The sequence below is a fragment of the Delphinus delphis genome, chromosome 6, assembly GCF_949987515.2.
Source record: "Delphinus delphis chromosome 6, mDelDel1.2, whole genome shotgun sequence".
Lineage (NCBI taxonomy): Eukaryota > Metazoa > Chordata > Mammalia > Artiodactyla > Delphinidae > Delphinus > Delphinus delphis.
In genome coordinates, this window is record NC_082688.1 from 23805642 (window position 1) to 23825361 (window position 19720).

Genomic DNA, 19720 nt, shown 5'->3' on the forward strand with positions numbered 1-19720 from the left:
TCCTTTTATCCATGTCATTCGCAGATACTCAGGCTTGCTAGGCACTGCTCCGGGTGCTAGGGGCACAGCAGTTAACAACAAAGTCCCTGCCTTTAAGGAACTTCCATTCTAGTGGGAGGTAGGAACGTGGGAATTGGGAGGAAACAGTCAGTGAACATACTTGATATGTCTAGCGGTGATAAACGCTAAGGAGAAGGGTGCAGTGAGAGGTCTGGATGGCCTCACTGATAAGACACCTGGCTCGCTCTAAGACACTTAGAGCGAGCCAGGTGGAGGATGTCTGAGAGAAGGGAGTCCCAAGCAGAGGGAACAGCAACTGCGAACACCGGAGGTGGGAACGAGCTTGTAACAACTGGGTACAGGGCAGGGGCAATGTGGCTGGAGCAGAGAGTGAGCAGGTGACGTGCTACGGGAGGCAGACAGTGAGGGGGCCCTCGTGTAGCAGAATGAGATCCAGGACCCGGAGTTCATTTTTCCATTGGCAGGTTTTGGAGCCAGAGGACCATCTGGAACAGTTGAGGCTAACCTGGTGCCTTTCTTGGATTTCCAGTGGGTGACCACGCAGGCCTGTGTTTGGTGGGAAAGCTCTGGGAGTGGAAGCCCAGGCTTTGGGAAGTCACTGGCTCCGTCAGCCCTTTGGTTTCCTCCTCTGTGCGATGAAGGACTTGAACTAGGAAACTGGTAAGGGTGTATTGAGCTTTTCAGGGCTGAGACCCTCTGTCCTGTTCTCAGTTAAGTGCTGGTTAGATCTTGGATTGTTTTAGTTGAACTAATAAGAGTATGTAAGTGCAATTGTTGATACATATTTACTTCTTAGTATGGTTGGCCGATCAGGTTTACTTTGTTACAGATAAGTCTTTCAGCCAGCTGTGGGTGGTCTTATAGTAGTGACGAGAAGCAGGTGGGGGATGGAGGGTACTCCCCCCCCACCAAGTGGTTTATCCACTCAACTGTCCATTTATCCCACAGTTAATTATCGAGCACCTGCTGGGTACCAGGCACCGGGACGTGGTCTTTAAAAGACCCAGACCCTGCCTTCATGAAGTTCACAGTCTAGTGCAGCAATGCCAGCTCTGCCAGAGGTTCATGGTGGGGAGGGACCCTGGTCAGAAAGACCAGGGTTCCTCCTACCTCTTGCCATAAACAAAAATTAAGTCAAAATGGATCAGTGCCCTAAATATAAGAGCTAAAGCCATGGAACTCTTGAGAAAAAACAGGGATAAATCTTCATGACCTTGGAGTTAGCAGTAGATTCTTGGATATGACACCAAAGCACAAGCAACAAAAGAAAAATAGATAAATTGGACTTCATCAAAATTAAAAACCTTTGTATCTCTAAAGACATCAAAAAAGTGACAAGACAGCCTACAGAATGGGAGAAAATATTTGCAAATCCTATCTGATAAAGGTTTAACATTAAGAATATATAATGAACTCCTATAACTAATCCAAATTAAGATAAACAACCCAATTTCCAAATGGGCAGAAGACTTGCATAGACATTTCTCTGAAGATCTACAAATGGCCAATAAGCACATGAAAAGTTGCTTAACATCAGTAGTCATTAGGAAAATGCAGATTAAAACCACAGTGAGATATCACTTGACATCTATTAGGATGGCTATTATCAAAAGTATAGGTAAGGATGTGGAGAAATTGGAACCCTCTTATATGGCTAGTAGGAATGTAAAATGGTGCAGCCTCTGTAGAAAGCAGTTTGGTGGCCCTTCAAAAGGCCAAACATAGAATTCCTGTATGACCCGGCAATTCCACTCCTAGGTATATACCCAAAAGTAGATGTTTGGACAGAAATGTCATTGCAGCACTATTTACAACAGCCAAATGGTGGAACCAGCTCAAGTGTCCACAGATGAATGGATAAACAAAATGTGGTCTCTCCATACAATGGAATATTATTCAGCCTTGAACAGGAATGCAGTTCTTATACATGCTACAGCATGGATGAACCTTAAACATTATGCTAAGCCCACTTATGAAATACCTAGAATAGGCAAATTCATAGAAAGTAGATTAGAGGTTGCCAGAGGTTGGGGGAGGGAGTAGGGAATTATTGCTTCATGGGTGCAGAGTTCCTGTTTGGAGTAATGGAAGAGTTCGGGGAATAGATCGTGGTGTTGGTTGCACAACATCGTGAATGTCATTAATGCCACTGAACTGTACACTTAAAAATGGTTGAAGCGGCAAATTTTATGTTCTGTTTAAACCACAGTTTAAAAAAAAGACCAGAGCAGGTAGTGCTGTGTCTGGGGGGAGTACAACTTTGTCAGGAGCCACTGGGTCTGGGTTCCGCTCTGTGCCGGGTCACCTCGGGCATGGTCCTTGCTGTCTTTAGCCTGAATCCCTCTTCTGATGTGGGAGCTGGACGAGATGACACGTGTAGTCTCTGGTGGGTCATGGGTGGTCAGGAGATGCCTTCCCATCCCCTTTCATTCCATCCTTCCCAGTGTAAAAGGATTGTTCTACCTGGTAGAAAAGACAACAGTAAATCTGTTGGTTTTGCCCAAATTATCATTAATTATCTGCTCATCTGTTCTGCCTTTTTTTGTCAGGTTGGTGGTCTAGCCACTTCCTGTCACCCTGTGGCCATGCATCTTTGGTGGCTGGGGTTTTTTTCCTCCCTAAAGCAGGGCTCATCTGGGCCCAACTTCCTGACATTCGTGCCTGCCCTTGATCACTTGCTCCTTCTTCCCTACTCTCGTTTACTGTGGGTCCTTTTTGGAAGTCTGAGCCCTCCTAATTAGAAGTCATCTGAGCACCTAGCCATGGTTATGGTTCCACTTGTTGGAATACTATAAAACTGTAACAAAAAATGCCAGTGAAGTGTTTGAAATACCTGGACAAATGTTTCATTGCGCAATGATGGGAAAGAGTAGGCTGTATGATTATATAGACATGAGGAGTACAGCGTAAAAAGCAAACTAAAACCCTCCCGAAACAAGACAGCGCTGTTGGTGTTATGTGACATGAGTGTGTCGTAGCAGCTGGTCTGCTGAGCCGCCCGCTTCTCCTTCCCTCCAGGGTTAGCTGCCTTCCGGTGCTCAGAGCCAACTTGTTTTTTTCACAGCCATGGAGGTAGGTAGGTAGGTTCTGCGCTGCCCAAGCACCTCCCTTCGCCGTATGAAAGAACTTCAAGGTTTGGATGTTGTGAGGTGGTCCTGGATCCTCCTGGAGACCCACTCTCCTGCCACACTCAGGATCTAGCTGCCCCCCCACCCCCATTTATCACTTCCCCCCACCGCGTGGCTGCCCCCATGAGATCTGTTGCTTGGAGCCAACATGTGTGCCCCAAAAGTGAGCGGGCAAGGATCTGGTTGAGCTCAAGTTCATTGAGAAACCCAGTCTCCTGGGGGCTGCAGTGCGCCTGGGCCTGCATCAGGAGTCTTCCAAGTTCTGAGATCCTTGGAGGCAGGTGCCGTGGAAGGGGGCTGGCCGGCCACTCTCGGGATCTCCCTGGAAGGAGAGCTGTTAGTCACGGGGTAGGAGAGGCCCAGGCCAAACCCAGGGCCTGGCCTCAGGAAATGAGGTGGCCCACCCTGCTCTCCCGCGGTTAATAATTAACTCAGGGTGGCTGCCTGTCGAGCTGGAAGGGCCTTTAGACGTTCCGTGCACTCACTCCAGCCTACGCCTTTTGTAGAAGTGAGAGGAAGTCACTTACTATGTTTCCACAATTCTGAAAGATTCGTGTTCCATGTTTTAACTTCTCTGAAATCACGATCTTCACAGTCAAAGGGTACTTTGGATGTACAGTTCCTTTAAAATAACTCTTCTGAAACACCTGTTGTCATTTTAGAACAGAGGGAAGATGGTAATAAATACCCGGTCATTACTCAGGTTTCTGATGTTGCAGAGTTAAAGGCAAAAAGGGTTTTTCTGGACCATTTCCTCCCTAAGAGGAAATTTACCAAAATGTGAGCTGTGGGGAGGGTTGAAGAAGATTATCTCAAAGGGTAAGAACATACCTGGAGTCAGTAAATTGCAGAAACAATAGTGATTAAGTGGAGCCTTTTCCCTCCAGTGAATCACCTGTAGTTCACCTTCCTCCGGTCATGCAGGACGGGGAGCTCAGTGGGGAGGTGTGTGATGCCCTGAACTGAGCTTGGGACCCTCACCCCGTTTGGCGGCTGACTGTGTGACTTGGGCAGGGTTCTCTGAGTCTCATCTACCTTCTGTGAAATGCGGACAGCTGTAGGAACCTTGGTTGCACCCCAGGATAGGAAGCCTGGGAATGGGAACGGCCCAGGGACTAAGACGGAGGGGGGTGGGAGGGGCCGTCATGCAGGGGCAGTCCTCAGAGTAGCTGGTATTACGTGTCTGCCGTGGGCCAGGGCCTCCACGGGGTTAGAGACGAGATTGCCGCTCCTCAGAATTACTTACAGATGATGAAACAGACTTTGAAAGTTAATTTGTCCAGGGTCCTATCAGCTTGGGAGAGGCAGAGCAGAGACTGGAACCCAAGTCTGGTTTATTCCTTCAGACCTCCAGTCGGCCCTGGCCTGCTGAGACCCCTGGCCACCCAGGGCCCCCAGGCAGTGGTGTCCCTGGTCAAGTGGCTTGAGGACTTCTTGAGATTAAAGAATGGGTTGTATGTCTGTATTCCCAGCTCCCAGCATGTGGAAGGTCTCAGTACAAATAAATAAAGGCAGCAATAAGATATATTATTTTCATTTCATTATTCCTAAATACTATTCTGATTAGCATTTTGGCACGCCTTTATAAGTCTTTTCTTTCTTTCTTTTTTTTTGGAGTTAATGTGGTTTCTTTTAATTAATTTTCTGACCCCATTCCCACCCCCGCCCACCTCCAAGTCAAAGCCCTGGAAATCAGACTAGGCTACGTAAAAATACGTTTTTATCTTGGTCTCTAGACCTGCCGGCAACCAGTAGGGTCACTGTACCTAATATAACCTGAGATGGCCCCTCGGATTAAAACTTTACAGGCAGAGGATTTTAAAGCTGGAAGGCGACTTAGAGGGCTCTAAGCTGGGAAACCGAGCTAAAAAGAAATGGAGTAGTAACTTCCCAGGTCACTTCGCTGATTACAGGCAAATAGGGCGGTGCTGGCGCGGGGGTGGGGGGGGAGTATTTTTCTGTGCTTCCTTGAGATAAAATTATGGTGAGGGCTGCTGGTGGTGAGGATTGGGTTTCTCTGGCCAGGCTGCTGCTGGCTTCAGACTCCTTGGCAAGAGCAGAGCTGGCAGGAAGGTCCAGTTGTGAGATTCCAGCTTCTTGGCTGGGATGTGCTGCGATTAGCACATCTCAAACCTTTCAAAGTGACTTTGGCTGTTTTCTTTTCTGAAGGCTTCTGCTGCTTTTGGCTGTAAAGGGGTGGGGGCTGGAGCCTAAGATAGAAATATTATGGACTGACACCCAAATGGGTGTGTCTGTGCCCCAAAGGCAAATATTAGCACAGTATTTTTGTAAAGTTGATGCAACTGGATTCATGTCCCTGTAAGAGTAAATTTATTCTATCCTGTTTTCCAGTCTGTTTGGGGCCCAGTGGAACTATTCAAAGGGAGAATGAGAAGAGACGGGTTGCTTAATTTTAGGTAGAAACTGCTCAATATTTTAGCTTTACATACTGCTTTTTGTCTTCATATTGTTTTACCCTCTACTTCATAGTTTGATGGGCCATTTTAGTTTTTTTCCCAAGATGGAGGTATCCATTTAGAATTATTTCCCATGAGAAATCCATTTAAGAAATCCAGTTTTGGACAGTGCCACTTTGAGTGGGTTTTGGCACTGTCGAAACAGAAGTCATAATAGAATCTTGGTCCTGGAAGCTGGAAGCTCATCTCTCCTACCCCTTCCAGTGCCAGCCTGCCCTCTGCAACTTACTCACCAAGGGCCATATCCACCTCCTCTGCTTGATCACCTCTAGTGACGGGGAGCTCCCTCTCTCCCAAGGCAGTCCCTTTCGTATTTGTGCAGCCCTGAGTGTTCAAAAGGTCTTCCTTCTGGTTTTTTTGTTTTGTTTTGTTTTTTCCTTCCATCTTCCACCTATTGAACCCTTGGGGTCTGAAACAGTCAGTCTAATCTTGGTGGTAGTAATAAGTACCGTTGATCGGGCCCTGCTAGTGCCAGTTAGTATGCACATATGTTACCTTCAGTGCTTAAAACAACCTTGGAAAACAGAATTTCCACCTTTCTATAGATAAGGACACTGAGTCTCGGGGAGGGTGAGTGATCTCTGTTAAGTTCACACAGCTGGTAAGTGTAAGCTGGGGTTCCAGTCCACATTTCTGCTTGATTCCACTGAGGCTGACCTTCCCACAGCCTCACACCATATCCTAATTCCCCTTCTGTGTGACATCCTGGATATTTGAAGAACCTAGTCTCCTCCCTCAGATTTCTCTAGGATTTCAGTTATTCCTCAGACACTCTGACTAATAAATCTGTTTCTGTGGGGTTCCTAAAACGTGCGTGTATTTCCCCTCCTGGCCTTTGCACATGTAGTGTGCAGTTTCTGGACTGCCACTGCTTCTACCCGGCTAGTTTCCCTTTATCCTGCAGGCTTCCCCATGGAGCCTTTGTGTGCTGGTCCCGCCACCCACCCCAGCCTGCCTGGCTTGGGTCGGGAGCCTTCCTGCTGTTCCCCTGGCACCCTGGGCTTTCATCCCCCTTAGAACTCGAAACTCCAGGCATCTGTGCCTTCCCTCACCCTACTCCCTCGGCCTGGCCCAGAGCAGGTGCCCAGTAAGTAAATACTGAGTGAGTAAAAGGTACGGAACTCCTGCCAAAGTAATAACAAAAGCTGGAAGGAATCATAAACAAGATGGATGGGTCTGTGAAACTGTGGTCCTAGTCCCATGCAGGGATTTGGCTTGGAGGCTGTTGACAGCTTGTCTGGTGGTAGGTCCCACAAGTCTTCTCCCCCAGCGTGGTTTGGTTCAGCCCCTCAACAGCTGGCAGATGTCCCCTCTCTTCTTCCAGCAAGAGGCGGGCTTGCTGGCCTCTGAAGTTTCTGGGTTCACTGATGTGGTACGTAACGGGGGAGTTGACCAGTCACTGTTCAGACATGCTCGGGGTGGGGAGACTGGGACACAGCCCTTCTCATTTCTCCCCAGTGAAGCGTCCACGTGCGTGGAGAGGCGGCTGCAGAAGGCTTGGGTCCTGTGAGATACGTGGTTTAACACTACACTATGGTAACCTTTCCCTAAACATTTTCTTTAAACTTCTAAAAATCTCATTTAAAAAATCTCATGAAAATGGTGTTAACATTTGGGAGACTGGTCCCCGGGAGGGGCATCATGTTTGGAAGGGGTGTGAGGCAGCTGCTCCAGCCTTCTTGAGAGCAGCACTCTCACACTTGGGATTTGTGCATTTTTCCTCGGTGGTACTTCAAGAAAGAGGAAAGGAAAGAATGTGATGACGTCATTTAACGTCCTCACAGGTCGAACGTATTCTCTGGTCGCCTAGGAGCAAACCCTGTGTTTTGAGGTGCTAGGCGGCTTCTCATCACAGCCCTGGACACTCAGCTCGCGGGTCGTCGTCAGAGGTTCGTTTCTCTTTATAGCAACATCACCTCTGTCCCGAAATGCCTGCAGCTCCCACAGCATTCTTAGTCTTGCCCTTCAGGGAGCTTAAAACTACTTCTTGTTATCCTCCCGGTATCAAGTATAACTTTTCTTTGGTTAGTTTTGCAAGTGTCATGGTGTCGAGCCTATAAATAAACCCAACTCCATAATAAGAAAACTATTTGACATTTTGAAGTTGTACGAGAACAAGGGCGCTAATTACAGGTCTCATTGGAACACAACTGATCCTACAGATTACCCCACCCTGCTTCTCAGGGGCTACCGGTTGGAGGTCCACTCCCTGGGCAAGTTACCGGCTCTATGGAGTAAAGGATTTGATCCCAACATGGTACTTCTGGAGTATTAGGATTAATAATTGCAGGGGTGGGGGAGGGCTAAATTAGGAGGTTGGGATTAACATATATACACTGCTATATATAAAATAAACAACAAGGACCTACTGTATATATAGCACAGGTAACTCTACTCAATTTTTGTAATAACCTATATGAGAAAAGAACCTGAAAAAGAATGTGTGTGTGTGTGTGTGTGTGTGTATGTGTGTGTGTGTGTGTATATATATATGTATTACTGAATCACTGTGCTGTACACCTGAAACTAGCACAACATTGTAAATCAACTATACTTCAATTAAAAAATAAAACTGAACTAGAAAAAGAAGGATTAATAATTGCAGGATAATTTGGGTATTAAGCTGTGGGGTTAAGGAGACTTGTGTGAGCATTTTCTCCCATGCGGTGAATAATGTGAAGTCAGAGTTAAAAACTCATGAATGCATTCATGGAAGCATTTTTTCTAAATAAAAGGCATTAAATACTTTTATATATGCATACCCAAATTAAAAATAAGTCTTGTGCACCAGTACTTCCATTGTCAGATGTGATTATTGTATTAATTAGCAGGCTTAAAGCTTTAAAGATGTTATTTAAAATTTCTTCGGTGTATAGGCCCAGGACAAATTAGTTTATTGGCTTTACCATTGAATTAGCAACATGAAAATGCCTCCCTTAATGAATAGATTTTTCTAATTTAGTAAGTATTCAGTAGTGATTATGTTTACATTCTAAACTAGTTTTTAAAATAAGTTAGTATATTTATCTTTGTATTATTATGCAGTGTTGTACTTTGGAAATTAAAGCCAAGTAAGCGAGGAAAAAAATGGCAGAAGGTAGTGTTGATAAATTTACAAAAATTATAGTCATGGTGAATATTAAATTCCATGTACCAGTTGTATGGTAATATGATTATCAACTGCACATAATGTAAAATTAATAAAGTGAAATCGTTTTTTTAAGATATGGGCATGTCACAGATGAACTAAAATCACCGGTTTTTAATTAGTTGGAGTGAGTTTTATTAACATTTGCAAAGCTAATCATACAAAATGCATGTATACCTTTTTCTCTTCTTCCTTAAGACAGTGGTAGTTGACTGTCACCCACTTATGAGAGTGTGCATAACAGAAGGCAGTCTGGTCTTTTTTTATAACTTGGATATTATGAATTGTTAAGAATTGCTGTCTGTGAGAGACGTGAACTAATTTGAACAAAGGGAGACGTCTGGTTAGAAAATATCACATGATAGAATCCTTTCTGAACTGAATTTATTTTCATGTTGCTTTCTTCCTCTGTTATGACCACAGCACTAATTCCAGCACCAGCATATAGACTGGAGTCTGTTATTTCAACATTGCCTTAAGGAAGTGCTTCCCCAGACTGAGTGATGGGGCAGCTAAGCTATAGACAACCCTCTTTGGCTCTGGGAAGCGACTTGTAATATAGACGGGAAAACTGACATGGGGTGCTGACCTAACCAAGCCCCTGACTCTAAGCACAGATGGTCAAAACTGAAAGGAAGTATCTGATTAAGAGTTTTCCACTGCCTTGGTGCTCAGACACCCTGCATCAGTGTCCCCTTGGGATGCTTATTACAGATGCAGTTTCTACCTGACAACTAAAGCAAGGCAAGGTCCTGGTTGGGATCTTGGATCAAGAGGAAAGAAATAAAGGGACATCATCAGAACAATTTTCAAAATTTTAGCATGGACTATAAGTGCTTTATTGATGTTAAATTTCCTCAATTTGATAATTGTACTGTGGTTATAAAATGTCCTTGTTCCTGGGAGATACCTGCTAAAATATTTAGAGGTAAAGGGGCATGATATCTACAACTTTCAAGTGTTCATTAGAAAGCTTTGGGGGTGTGGTGTGTGTATGTGCAGGGGAGAGAGAGAAAGCATATGTGACAAAATGTTAAGTTGAATCCAGGCCAGTGGGGATGTACAGGAGTTTCATTTTTCTTGCAGCTTTTCTCTAAGCTCAAAAAATTTTGCAAGTTTTAAAATGCAGTCTCCTGGGTTCTTACTAAACCAGAATCTCTGTGGGTGGTACCCAAGAATCTGTATTTTTTTTTTTTTTTTTTTTGCGGTACGACGGCCTCTCACTGTTGTGGCCTCTCCTGTTGCGGAGCACAGGCTCCAGACGCGCAGGCTCAGCAGCCATGGCTCATGGGCCCAACCGCCCCGCGGCATGTCGGATCTTCCCGGACCGGGGCACGAACTCAGGTTCCCTGCATTGGCAGGCGGATTCTCAACCACTGCGCCACCAGGGAAGCCCAAGAATCTGTATTTTAACAAGCTCCCCAGATGATTCTTAAGTACACTAAAGTTTAATTTAAGTCTCTGGTTAAAAAGAGTCTCCTTTTAATCACTGTTTCTGTTTCAGCAACTTAAATATTAAGTATACATTCTTGCAGTTTGATCTAATCTTGATCTAGTGCTTGATAAATGATAAATCCCCATCCAGGTGTTTGTAAGTTTTATCTTTAGGAGGGAATACGCCCTAATTACTTACTTCAGCAGGGTGTAAGGAACACTTAGGCCCAGGTTAAGAACAGATTGGAACTTAGAAGCTGGCCTCGTGGGAGGTGCGGCCAAGCACCGGAAAGTGGTGGTTTTCCTGTCGGTATGCGGCGTGGTCGGGAGTGATGCGAGTGATTATTAAGGCCCCTGCTGGCCCCACCCCAGCCCAGACTCGGTTAGCCCGTGATGCAGCCCAGCTGCTGTGTTTACAGCGAAAAGGAGGAGGAAGCAATATTGGTATTAGCAGCTAAACAAATAAAACATTTATCTTAAATACGTTACATACTGGTATTTGAGAAGCTCATAATCTGAGTCCGCCGCCTAGCATGGCTGATGGTATATGAATGTTTATTACTTTTCCATCTAGAGATCCGTCTTCTGCTGATCAGACATCCGTTGGGGCTCATAAATAGCCAGAAAAGGGGAAGCACGCTCTCCTGAGTTCACTACGGAAAGGGAGGGAATTGGGAGACAGAGAAGGCCTTATATATTCTGGGAGACTTTTAAAATGAGCTGACACGCGGATGATAAACGAGAAAGCATAACTATCCGTGTTTCCCTTGAGGAAGAGGGAGGAAAGCAGAAAGTCATGCTAGGAGGTGAAGTGTGTTCCTCTGGTGGTCACTAGGTGGTAGCATTGGCCTAGGTCAGCTTGAGGATGGTTCAGGTTGATTCCCGTAGGGAGCCAGCTGTGGCTCATTTGTGTGGTCTGCTCACACATCAGGTGTTTTAAAATCAGGACTGCTTTCTTCTTTTTGTTGTCTTTTCTTTTTTTCCTAACTGAAACTTTTGCACTCTTGAGTTAGAGATCTAGCTCTTATTCTTAAAAACAAGGGTATGAAATAACGTTAACACTTCTTTTTGAAATGATCAAAATGGAGTTGGGTTGCTTTCTGACTTTCTTCTCTAGTGGAGAAGACTACTACTCTCCCTTCTTCCTGCCTGTGGTTCATTGGCTTGTGAAAAAAACAAAGGTCCCCGGGTCAGCCTGTAGACCCTCAGGATACAAAGCATCACTTCCTCCCTGTCTTGGGCTCCAGGGCAAGTGATAGAAGCCTTGTGAGCCAACCCTGACCAGGAGGGCACCCATGCCCCGGGCAATGGGCTCCTGCTTCAGGGTCCATTGAGTTGGTAAAGTAGCTGACAGGTGTAGCACATCTACAACAACTGCGGGAAACACTAGTACAGTATATCTGTAAGTATTTGAAATCAGGATTGCGCTACAAAATCCAGAATCTACAGTCAGCACCTGATGGCACTGGAAGCTTAGCATTGTTTTTGTTTGTTTGTTAGTTTGGGCAAATTATGCTCAGAGACTGAGGCTGTCTTTATGGATAATTTATTTATCATGTGTTCACTGTGGGAATTATAATTTTTAATAGGTCACAAGCCAATAGCATACAGGATGTTGACTGAAAAAAATATGCACAACCTAAAAGTTGAGCATTATGTTTTATTTGGCAGACTTTCTGAGGACTTCGAGCCCAGCAGGCAGCCTCTCAGATAGCCCTGAGGGACTGTTCTGAAGAGGTAAGGGAGGAGCAGGATATATAGGGAGTTTTTTCAGCAGTGACCAAGTATTCGGAACTTCAAACTGTTCATTAAAGAAAACCAGATATCTCAAATTAAGGAATTTAGCGCTTTTCTATGTATGGGAAGATGCAACAGTCTGGGCTCATTGAAATCATTCCTTTGATGTGCACCTTAGCTCTTTAGGGCCAGTATCCAGTTCTTTCCCATCCAGAGTTCCCTAACCTTTGGGTGCACCGTTGAGGGTGGCTGCTGTGGCTGAGGGCCTGGCAGTGGGCAGCCCCGTTTGTCTCCATCCTGAGTTCCCTCAGGGCTCACCTTCAGGGGCAGCTGTAGTGGCTTGATGGCTGCAACATCCTTTGTTCACTGATAGGGCAGGCAACGTTTTTTCATTCATACGGATGATGTCTCTTAATAAGCCAAGAAAGAAAGAACATACTGCAAACCAACGGCACAGTGATTACACTGTTGTTCCAGGCAATGGGGAGATGAAAGAAAAATCCCAAGTTTAGTTGAGATGTCCCTTTCTAGGAGGTGGTTCTCGTAGAGTTCATCCTTCCAACCAAAAGCTGCTGGTTTAGGTCCCTCACCTCTGGGGCATGTAGCTTATGGGCGATTGCACCAGTGTTGCCAGGCAGGGTGGACTGGTCCGAAGGTTATTATTCCAGGAACCGTTACGTGGCTGGCACCACTGCCTATGAGGAGTAGCCTCGCCAAGGCAGGAACAGATGTCCCTTTTCTTCCTGAGACTGCTGCACTGTTTAACATCGCTGTTGACCAAAAGTAGCCTGGGCCTGGCAGGAGCAGGTGTCTCAAGACCTTTGGAGAGCTATTTAGATCAGCGAAGAGTAGCTTTGCCCAGGCCGAACACTCTTGAGTTGCTGGTCAACCTCTTCGTGTTTAGTCCACCATGTGATGGCCACCAAGCTGTTACTGTAGTGTCAGTGACATGATGGTCCTGTCCACTACAGGTCCGAGAGTTGGATAAGAAAGTCCTAATAGCCAACTTCAAAGCCAATTCATCAAAACAGGCTATTCCAAACAAGTTCAAACCACACTTTGTCTGAAACAAGCTTTCACAGCATGGATTTGAAATCATAAGTCAGTACGCAGCAGATTGTTTAAAAATGCTTTCTGTTGAGTGGTATGTGTCACATTGTGTAGGTATTTACACATGGTGATCCTGTGGCTCGTGGCATGTAGTGGTCTCCCACCATCCCATTGCACTGAGATATTGCCTAGGTCTGTAATGTTTTGCAAGTATAATCTTTGTTAAAAACTACAGTCACAGTAGAGCCTCTATTGTTATTGTGCACAACAGATTCTAAAGCTGTAACTGCCGTGTTTGTTTGTTTGTTTGTTTGTTTGTTTCTTAACGCAAAGAACCAGCTGGGCTTCCACGTTGTAAAGTGCATCAGCTGCAGATGAAATCATCTGTGGTTGGAGAGGCCAGTGTGTTCCTGGTTGGGTTGTAGCTTTGTTTAGAATTAAGAGGCTTATAAAGGAAGCCATAGAAACCTCAAGTTCCCTAATTGCCACGGTACAGGAAACAGGGCTTGTTAGTCATCATCCATTGTCCTGACAGGATTGTTTAAGATAAAATTTCAAGACAATCGGAAAACACCACATGACTCAATTATGTGGTTATGCAGCGTCAGGCTCGCTCTCATTCAGGTTTGCTTTGGGAATAATTGTGGGGAGAACGTTTCTGCAACTTTCATGAAATAACCAAATTATGATGTGAAATAACCAAATTATGATGTTGTTGGGTCCCAAGCCCTTTATGTAACAAGCAGAGATCATGTGAGGAGGAAAAAGTAGGTCTCTTCTGGGTTGCTGGTCTACTTGAGTTTGTCAGCAGATGGCTACAGGATCTCACTGGGAACACCATTAACCCTGGTTAAGTTAGTAAGTTCCCACGGGTACACATGCTGGCACTGGACACAGAGCTGCTCAGGTGAGAGCAGTGTGAAAATCAGCCCTGCCTTGGCCGTGTCAGCCCACGTGACTTTCATTTGGAGGCTCCTGTTTGAAATCACCCTTGGTTTTTTTTCTGTCCAGGTTGTGATGTGATTTGCTCTCAGTTTTAGCTGCTCTGAGCAACTGCCCAAGTCTTGCACGTATACCCTCTGAATGGCTCAGATTTTGCGGAACCTATACAGTTGTCCCTCAGTTATCTGAAGGGGCTTGGTTCCAGGCCCCGCCCCCCTGCCAACCTTGGACACGAAAACCTAAGGATGCTTAAGTCCCTTATATATAGTGGCATAGTATTTGCATATAACCTATGCACATACTTTAAATCATCTCTAGATTAATTATAATGCAGTGTAAATGCTAAGTAAATAGTTGTAAGTATGACATAAATGCTATGTAAGTAGTTGTAGGCTCATGGCAAATTCAAGTTTTGCTTTTTCCAACTTTCTGGGATTTTTTTTTCCTTAATAGTTTTGATCCGTGGTTGGTTGAGTCCAAGGACGTGGACCCCTTGGATATGGAGGGTTGACTGTGTTCTAAGTCCCACCAGCTGAAACACCACCCTGAGGTTCCCTGAAAACCCGCTCCACTTCTCTGGCCCTTCCTTAGAGGGCTTCCCAAAAGGAGTGTCATTCTACACCACACCCCAGAATGCTGAATCACCATCTGTGGGTGGGGCAGGGACAGGCATATTTTCTGAAAGCTCTCCAGGTAATTCTGATGTGCACCTCCCACTAAGAACCACACTTGAAATTGTCCTATTATATCTTTTAAAAAAATTTTATAACCCACCCGAAATTCTTTAGACAAGGACTAAAGAATAAATGTGACATTTCAAATTCAGTGTAGTTAAAGCATTATGAACACATTTGTTGTCTTTGGATAACTTTTGGTCTTACTCAGAAAATGCATCCCTATTCTGATGACATTTTCCTTGGAAAGGGCAAGGTGGGGGTGGTGGCGTGGGTGGAATTTTGTAAGTGACAACAAGTTCCCTTCCACTGCCAGTCCCAGGAATCTTTTTTATTAATGTTTGAGGTTTCCTCTCCCCATCTGCAGAAGCAGGGAGGTTTTCTTGGAGCTTCTGAAATAGGGTTAGGGACCAAGGGTGCTCTTCTGTCCTGGGTGTACCTTCTACATAGCTTTCATCCCCTCTGTGTTTTCACTGCCTGCAGCTAAGCTGTGCTTCTGTGGTTCCCTGAGGCTCGTCTCTCCTCGGACCTCTAGGCAGCTTTGTCCTCATCCCTTCCTTGCTTCTGATTTCTGGATCTTGATCTCTGGCCCTGCCCTGACGTATTGGTGCTGCTTTTCTGGCTGTGTGTGACTGCCCTTCACAGTGTGGACCCTGGGTCAGCAGCTTCGGCATCACCCAGGGGTCTGAGAAATGCAGGTTCTCAGGCCCCACCCAGACCTGCTTGCGTTCAAGGTTGCATCTTAACAAGATCCCCAAGTGATCTGTGTGCACGTTACAGTGTGAGGGGCATTGGTCTATGGGACACCACCACTCTGTGTTCTAATTGAAGCCTCCACTCTCATCCCATCCTTTTGTCCTGCCTGTTCCCACCAACCCAAGTTTGTCTATCAGGTTGTACTATTTTTTTCCAGACTATCAGTCTTGGCTTCATATTTCATCTTATTCATTGACTCATTCAGATATTTATTGACTGCCTACCAGAGCTAGGTATCGGAGATGCAGTGAGCAAACCCAGACCCAGTTCCTGCCCTCGTGAAGCTCAGCTTCCAGCGGCAGAAGCAGATATTAAATACATCATCAGTTATAAATGTGAAATTATGATGAGCACTGTAGAGAGCCTGTAACAAATGTATGAGTCGTTAGGGACACCAGGGAAGGCTTCTCTGAGGAGGTGATCCTTGTGCCAAGCACTGAGGCCTGAGTAGGAGTTCTCTGGTGAAGAAAAGCAGAAAGAGCTTCCCAGGCAGAAGGAACAGCATGTGCAAAGGCCCGGCTCATCATAGAAGGTTGACAGAGAATTAATGTTTAAAAGAACATTAAATTGCTCTTAAGTCCTTCATCTTTATCTGCTCGTCCACCCAATCTTGTCAGACTGACACCTCCATTCCTAAGCTGAGGAGCTGGCCTGGACCCTTGTCCCTCCCGCCGGCACGAAGTGACCATGTGCTCGGTTGCATACCGCTTTAGTCTGTTAGTCTAACACTTCACAATTGCGTTCATTGATAAAACCGCTTTCATTACTGTTCCCTAATATACCACGCTCAGATTTTTAAACTGCTCTCTAATTCCCTCTCCGTTCATGTATTTTTAAAGTAAACTTTGTTGAAATATACATACAAAAGAAGAGCACAAATCATAAGGGTAGAGCTTGGTGGATTTTCACAAAGTGAGTACACCAGTGTTATTAGCACCCCAATTAAGAGATGGAATTATAAGCATCCCAGAAGACCCCTGGACACCCCCCAGTCACTACATGCGGAGGTAACTGCTGTCCTGTCTTCTGTTGATTAGTCTTGCCTATTCTGAACTTTATGTAGATGGAATCACACTATACAGGTCATCTGTTGAGTCTTGGACTCTTTTGCTCAACACAACGCTAGAGGGATTCGTGTTGTGTGTCACAGTAGTTCATTTATATCCTTTGCTGTGTAGTCATGCATGGTGGGACTCCAACACAGTTTATTCGTTCTGTTGGGTCTTTTACAATTTGGAGCTGTTATGAAAATTCTTATGCATGTCTTCTAATGGATAAATGTATACTTTTCTGTTGGGAATATGCCTAAGAGTGGAATTATTTCACAGAATGTGCATATGTTCAGCTCTCGTAGATACTGCCAAACAGTTTTCCAAAGTAGCTGCACTAATTTACATCCTCACTAGCAGTGCCTGAGAGTTCCAGTTACTCCACACCATGGCCAACCCTCGGTTTTGTTGGATTTCATCACAGCCATTCTGGTGGGGGTGTGGTTCTGTTGCTTTGAGGTTTCAGTTTGCATTCCTTTGACAGCTAATGTTACCGTTTTCTACCTAGTTGTTTGTTTTTTCTCTTTTTGATTTGTAGTAGCTCTTTATATATTCTTTGTAGTTATAGATTACAAACATCTCTGTGGGTCTTTTTTTTTTTTTAAATAGTCTTTTAATGAATAGATGTTCTTAATGTAGTCTAATTGATCAATAAATATCTTCATATTTTAAATCATTTTTGCATCACATTTAGTTCTGTAAAACCTTAGAGGTGTAATACACAAATATATAAAGTTGTAAAACATTAACAAATTTAAAACCTGGGAAATATAAATTTAGAAGATTTAGACCAGGGAGATAATCAGACAAAAATAAGCCATATAATTCTCTGAACGTGTTATAATTGAGCAATAAATATTGTTTAAAGCTGCTTAGAAGTCGAAACTCAGATGGAAACATGGTCCGTCATCTGGCTCTCATTTATCTGAGCTCTTCAGACAGTTTTGTGAGGGTCAAGGCAGACAGGTGAGAGATGGATGGAATGGGAGGTATGTTCACATGGAACTGGTAATTTGCACATCAGAGCTAACCAGGTGTGTCTTCTGTTACAGGTTATTCAACGATAGTTATGACCTCCCGGTTACGTGCGTTCGGTGGAAGAATTAATAACATACGCACCTCAGAATTACCCAAAGAGAAAACTCGAGCCGAAGTCATCTGCAGCGTCTGCTTTCTAGATGGCTTGGTACAGACCTTTAAAGTTAATGTGAGTTCTCCAAATTTAATTTTTTCTGAATTAATGCCCCTAAGAAATACTTTTCATCTGTTGGTTTATAAAATGAAGAGAAAGAATTTTAAATTAAAAGCTTGAGGTCTCAGATCTTGTCTGTTGAGATTGAACTAGAAATATCCTTAAAAACTTTGTCCATATTCTTACCTCTACCAGGCGTGTCTTCCCCCCTCTTCTTTGTGAACTGTGTGAGTCTTAGATGTTACTGCTTCTGTGACGTCTTTGACTTCCTGGGCTGATTCTCCAATAATGGTGCCCTGTGTGTGCTTTATTAGGGCCCCTGTCACATTGCATGAATAGTAGTTGTAATTATCAGGTTATATGTCACTCTTTAAACCGTGAGCTCCTGGAGAATGGCAATAGTGTCGTTTCCCCTGTACCTGCCTCACAGCAGGTACTCATTCAATGTGCAAATGGTAAATGGTGGGTCCTTTCTGGAGGGTAGTGAGATGGTTAGCCTCCCAGATGGCAGGGCTCAGGGAGGGCCTGGCTTGTCCCACCTCAAGCAGAGGCAGGGCTAGAAACGGGGTCTCCGGTCCTACGTCAGCAGTAAGATGCCTAACCAGTAGCCGTCCCTGCTGCCTCGCCCCTCCCCAATCACCACTGGGCGTTCGTGACCTTTGCCTGTCTCTCCCATCCTCTGACCGGTTCTAAGGGGGTCACCTCCGACCCCAGATTGGCTGCCAGCATCTGCCCCAGCCTGGAAAATTCAGTGTGCAATGGAAGGCGTCAGAAAGAGAAGAGAGGGTACCGGAGAACAACTCGGGGATGTTAGAAGGCCACAAGAATTTGAAGGGTGACAAAAAGTGGTCCCTGCTGGGGTCTTCCCCCACCCATGAGTTTGCCTCCTGCTGACCCCAGGTCACTGTGGACGTTGATGGCTGAGCAGGCAAGAGAAGAGGGCATGTGCATGAAGTCGCTGCACAGGGGCTGCTCGGTAGGGGCCCCGAAGGTCTCTTCCAGTTGCTGTAAACTGACAGCTTAGTTCAGACATGGCTCCTTTGTTAAAATTTATGTTGTCTGTCTTGGAGCTATTCCTCAGTCATATATCTTCTTCCTGACAAGAACATGAATGTTTATTCAGCACATGTTTACTGAGCACCTACTACATGCCAGGCTTTGTTCTGGGTACAGAGAATACAGCAGTGAACAAAACAGAGCAAAATCCCTGCCCTTTTAAAGCTTACATCCTAGAGGGAGGAAACAGACCATAAACAAATGTGTACTATGTCAGGCGGTATCATGTACTTAGAAGAAAAATCGGGATAAGGAAGGTGGAAAGTTAAGGACAGGGCAAGGGGTGGGGTTGTCATTTGTCATTTTATAGAAGCAATTCAGGAGGACCTCACTCATACAGTGACATATCAGAGGTGACCTAAAGGAAGTAAGGGGAGGAACTGTGTGGTTCTCAGGAGGAAGCACGTTCCAGGTAGAAGAAACAGCAGAGCAAAGGCCCTGAGGTGGGGTCCCCTTCCCTTAGTGTGGTTGCAGAACAGGCTAGAAGCCAGTGCATCTGGAGTGTAATGAGGAAGGAGGAGGGGAGGAGGCGATGAGGTCAGAGAGTTAACAGGTGATGGGTTGTTTTGTTTTGTTTTCCTAACAGCCGTTTCAAGAGATTTTCTTTAATATTGTAAAATATTGTGAAGGACAAGTGAGCTAGCAGACACACATGCACCAATGTGCCTTTCGACAAGATTATCCCCTACTCCCACATCAAGGTGGACGTGAGTTTGGAGAAATGAACACAGCAGATGGTACAGACAGAAAAAACACCGATAAAAAGGATGGAATATAACACTGTACCTGGTCATTTTCCTATGTCACAGCAGAACAGTTTGGTGCAACTAGTTAATTTTTTCCTCTTTTCCACTTAAGTCTGGAGAAAAAACCCAACTTTTTTGGTAATAAAATAGGTGTTTTTTTTGTTCGTTTGTTTGTTTGTTTTTTGCGGTACGCGGGCCTCTCACTGCTGTGGCCTCTCCCGTTGCGGAGCACAGGCTCCGGACGCGCAGGCCCAGCGGCCATGGCTCACGGGCCCAGCCGCTCCGCGGCACGTGGGATCTTCCCGGACCG

At 45.1% G+C, this 19720-nt stretch overlaps 1 protein-coding gene across 3 annotated transcripts in view; it reads left to right on the plus strand.

Moving 5' to 3' along the window:
- PTPN3 (protein tyrosine phosphatase non-receptor type 3) overlaps positions 1-19720 on the plus strand; it is a 109758-nt gene that overhangs the window by 17327 nt on the left and 72711 nt on the right. For all 3 annotated transcript variants that reach the window (XM_060014356.1, XM_060014358.1, XM_060014357.1), the window contains one exon: positions 17469-17623. In XM_060014356.1, coding sequence (XP_059870339.1) covers positions 17469-17623 — 155 coding nt within the window. The remainder of the gene's footprint in view (positions 1-17468; positions 17624-19720) is intronic.